Consider the following 4,896-nt stretch of genomic DNA (forward strand, 5'->3'; position numbering starts at 1 on the left):
GCCTCAGAGGGGGATTAACAATGCTGAAATTATATCTTCTCCCTTAAATATTCTTAGTCTGGGGGAAATCATTTTTAAGTTCAAGCTGCACTCCTGATCACTATACCTCAATGAGTTAGCCCCAAGCTACATATCCAAGACTTGCCAATAATACCAGTTCCACAATGAATTCACATATCAAATGTCAAATAAATCCATTGATCCAAGTGGACAGCAAAATAGAAATCAGAGAAAGTATACAAAGGACAACATATCCCAGACAATCCAGAGTGAATGAGTTTTCCTTTTGGGATAGAGATAACTAAGCTCAACTAAGAGAGAAGAAGGCCAGATCTCAGCCAGGGGAAAATTCCCTGAAGTTTCCAGTATAATAAGCTGGGAATCAGGACATGATCTAAGGGTCAGCTTCTCTATAGGTTGACTTCCTCCTAGAATCTTTCCCCCTTCAGAAACCTGAAGAGAGTCTGTCAGAAGAGTTTTCTCCTTTAAAGTTAGAAACCAGAAGATCAGATTCTCTCGTTTCTCCTCTCACCTACTCTACCCCTTATGCAGGTGAGCAGAAATTAGTCTCCAGCAATGAGGATAGTTCCACGCAATGGCCCTTTGAACCAAGGGTTGCAAACGGAAGAAAGGGATCTGGGAAATCATTCTCTATACTTCCCCTCCTCTCTCTTACTGCCCAGGGTTGGGCATGATTGTGGACAAAGCTGATCCAAAGAGAATTTGGTCACAGTTATTATGTGCATGTGGGGGGGTGGGGGGAGGGAGGAGCCCCTGCCCTATAAGTCATAATGCCTTCCCTCTCACCTGGCAGTGTATGTCCCCAGAATGGCAGGCCCGATAGGGAGGAGGTGAGGAGTGGGGAGGTTTGGGGAGGGAGAAAAGGAACACAAGACTCCACAGTAATGACCATGTTCCATCAGAGCTGGCCCAGAATGTTGCTTGTTCCCTTTACTTGGCAAGGAGCTAATCTGGGGTTTCTAGGGCTGCCTGCACCCCAGGTCCCAGCTGTCTTGAGTTCATTGTCCTCTTCCTCATAACTTTAGGTCCTACCCTACTTGGGTTCTGACGCTGACACCTCTGTCTCCCACTTCCTCACCAGGGTTCTTGTCTCCCTATCTCTGGTTACCTCCTTCAGGACACCCTATTTCTTCCTATATTCCAAACCCCTTCTATCCCGAGTTGCTCCCCACAAGGTCTCCCATCTCTTTCTTGGGTCTCCAATTTCCCATTTCTCTCTCCCTCATCTCTGCTTCCTCATCCCCATCTCTCTACCCTCTCTCCTAACCCTGTCTCTTCCATCTCTGCCTCTCTACCCCTGCCTCCCCAACCCCATTTGTCCATCTGTCTCTTCTCCAGCCCTGTCTCTTTCGTTCCTTCCACATCTGTCCCCCTAGAATAATTTCTTCTATTGTTATCTTCTCATCTCTGAGGTAGCATACTATAATGGACAAGACTCTGAACTTAAGCTTCAAAAGGACCTGGGTTCAAATTCTGCTTCAAACACTTACTAGTTGTATGACCTTGGACAAGTCATTATACTTCATATTCCTCATCTATAAAATAAGGAATTAGACTCAATTACCTTTAATGTCCCTTCCAGCTATGAATCTATTATCAATGCTCTCTGCCTTACTTTCCCCCTCATCTGCCTCTCCTCCTTCCTCAAGTCACTATTTCTATCTCTGCAATATCTGCAGCTTCTCAGCCACATTTTACATTATTATCTATCCCCCTCCTTCCAAACGCCCTTTTCTCCCTTGTTTTCCCTGCTGCTTTCTCCTGTCTCTTCTTTTATCTCTAACCAGTCTTCTGTCTCACGCTTAATAACTAGAGGCTTAGTACCCAGAACAGGGGAGACAAAAGCCCTTCTGAACAACGCCCTGGCCATTATCATATCTGAAGTGTTAGATTCAATTCTGAACAACACATTTTGGGAAATGAGCCATTCACTGGCTCTTCATCTTCCTTTCTCCCCTTACATTCAAGTTTCCCTCAAGATCCTTCCTTAGTCCTCTTCTTTCTCTGTTTCTTCCTAGACAATTTCATTCACTTCTGTGGTTCCATTAATTGTCATCTCTATGTAGATAACATATATTTGTGCAGATGAGACCCATATCTATACAGTCATCCCTGATAGCTCCCTTGAGCTCTAGTCCTGCTGGCAGAAACATTACTACTAGCAATTTTTGCCTTAGGAAAGTGTTATGAAATAACATAACATCAACTTTCTAAGACAAATTCGGTTGTCAGGGGACAGACCTAGGATACTAAGAAGTAGCTGCTGGGTAGACCACTGCCTGAAGGGAATGTTCATCTGAGATATAAGAACTAACAAATTGGAGAAAGGGGCCACCTGGTAACTTATTTTATACCATGATTCTTACTAAAAGATACTAAATACCATTGTTTCTATGCTCCTGAATGATTAGAAATGCTGTCAGTGCCCTCTAAATATTGGCACCCTAGGGCAGAACCTCAGTCACCCTGCCCTAGTTATATATCTCTTCCTATTGGACATCTTCTACAAGGATGTTCTTGCAGCAGATCAAACTCAACTTTAGCTTTAGTTTTTTCCTCAAACCCTGCCCCAGCTCATTCCTCTCTAAGTGCACCATTGTTATCCAAGCAGTGTCAGAAAATGCAGGGAAAGGCATAATGGTGACCTGTTGGGAGCAACCAAGCCCTTGACCACAAATCCTCCATGCAGACCTAGAAAATGCACCTGACTGAATCCTGATGGAGAAACATCTTTGCCAGAGTAGTTGCTCCCTTCAACCTACATCCCCCCACTATTTCCTTTCCTCAAGACCCAGCTCATGGGGCCTCTTTCTTCAGGAAGCCTTCCTTCATAATCTCTTCCTGCTCATCCTCAAAAAAATGATTTCTTTTTCATCAAATTTCTCATTTCACTTTGCCTGGACTTCTTAGGTCTTACCTCCTCCTCCTTTGGTTACTTGTGTATATCTCCTGTCTCCCTGTTAGACTATTAGCTTCTTGGACCCAATGATGAAAAATGCTCTTTGCCTCCAGAGAGAGAGATCTGCCGGACTCAGAGTACATACTTTTTTCACTTTCTTTATGTTTCTCATTTTTCTTTTCTTTTTTTCAACATGGCTGATATGGAAATAGGTTTTGTGTGACTTCACATGCATAATTGACATCATATTGCTAACTTTCTTAATGGGTGGGGGAAGAAAAAAAGAGAGGGAAAGAATTTGAAAATAAATTTTTTGTTAAAAATAAATTTTAAAATTGTAAACTTCCTGAGGGCAGGGCATATTTCTTTGTACATAGTGGGTGCTCTATCAGTATTTTTCTGTTGGATTGAATTGTTTTCTGTTTTTTCTCTCCTCCATTTCTCTTCCCCCATCTCTATATTCCTATCCCTACTCCCCTGTTTTGTCCTGTTCCATTCCAAAGATCATTCTTTCTTTGTAGGGAGAAAAGAAGCAAAATAAGAATCAAATAGTTCTTCCTCTCCTCTGTTGTCTGTTATTGCCTCATTCCTCTTTTGAATGCCTGACTTGTTCACCTCTGAATTTTCCCTAGTTCTATGCTCTTTTGGATTTTCAATTTCCTCACATCTTTAAAAAAAAAAAAAGCAATTCTTTTGTGTTCATTATCTCTTACCCATCCCTATTTCCTATTTCTATTTCCTCAGGATCCCTATCAGTACAGATCGAATGGGTCCAGCTGGGGGCCGGGGTCTAGAAGCTGGCGAAGGTCCTGAGTTTTTGGAGGGCCATGGTGCACCTTTGAGGAGTTCACTCACACTCTTGGATGGGGCCCTGGGCCTTGGTATACTAGGACTCGGTGCTCGCCTTGTCCTGGCCTTGGCTGGACCAGGCATGATGCTCCTGCTGCTGCTTCTAATGTTGAGTTTCCTGACCTTCGACATTATGCATGGGTAAGGAGGCTGGATTCCTGGGTCTTTCTGCCTCAGAGACAGTCTCTTTGGCCTCCATCTCACCTTGGGTTCTCCTTTCCTTGTAGGACCCAGGAGTTGCCTCTACCTCAAAAACCAATGCTTAGACCCCTTGGCCCGGCAGCAGGGGGTGAAGGCCCCAGCTTGCAAGAACCACTGCTCCCACCTGCTCTGAGCCAAGTCCTGGATGGCTTCCTGCTTTTCACCGGCCTAGGCCTCATCTTTGGGGCCCTGATGCCCTTCAGTATCCTCAGCCTTCTAGTCAGCCTACAGGCTCTGGCCTGAAGCAAAGCCTCTGTTCTCCAGGAATCAGCAGGCTGAAAGAACCTCTGCAGGAAAATACATGAGGATTGCCCCAGCCTCTGCCTCTGAATTTCCTTTCCAGTTGTCTCTAGGCCACCCTGGGATGAGTGGCCTGAAAGAAGGCCCTAAACTATTCCAGGTCCCAGGGTTTAAAAACCAGTGCAGAAGTATCTTGAGTCAGAGTGGACCCTACTCTACTCAGTAGCTTAAACCTTGGACCCTTAGACAGGCATCTAACACCAAGAGTCCTGTAAGGAGGCTATTGGATCCCTTCTGCCACACAATTAGAATCTTAGGATTTATAGTTCAAAAGGACCTTTAGAGATCATTTGGTCCAGGCTTCTCATTTTATAGGGGAACAAATTGAGACTCGGGAGGTCAAGGGATTTATTTACCAGTACACAGGGAATAAGTAGCAAAATTCCATGAATTTTAAGGGTCCAAGAGTTTGGGGTCACGTGTGGGTCATGGATCAGAAAGTATAGCCACCACTAACTTTAACCCTGTCCTAGGAATAGGAGTTTAGGGAAAACAGAGAAATGAAGAAGCCTGAGGTAGTGTTGATCCTGGCTTATGATTTCAGAGGAGGGAGGATCTGGACAGAGTATTCTATGGCAGGTTCATCTTCAGCCTGCTGACTAAATTAAGAAGGATATAGATCAGAC

At 44.3% G+C, this 4,896-nt stretch overlaps 1 protein-coding gene across 1 annotated transcript; it reads left to right on the forward strand.

Annotated features, from left to right (window-relative positions):
• Positions 1-3,686: 3,686 nt before the first annotated feature.
• On the forward strand, positions 3,687-4,213 carry CUNH20orf141 (chromosome unknown C20orf141 homolog). Its single transcript, XM_069074329.1, has 2 exons — positions 3,687-3,910; positions 3,997-4,213. Exons 1-2 carry the CDS (start codon positions 3,687-3,689, stop codon positions 4,211-4,213), a joined length of 441 nt encoding a protein of 146 aa, XP_068930430.1.
• The last annotated feature ends 683 nt before the right edge of the window (positions 4,214-4,896 follow it).

The sequence above is a fragment of the Petaurus breviceps genome, unplaced genomic scaffold (genome assembly GCF_028583685.1).
Source record: "Petaurus breviceps papuanus isolate PSGF00001 unplaced genomic scaffold, PetGlider_PUasm1.0 140, whole genome shotgun sequence".
Lineage (NCBI taxonomy): Eukaryota > Metazoa > Chordata > Mammalia > Diprotodontia > Petauridae > Petaurus > Petaurus breviceps.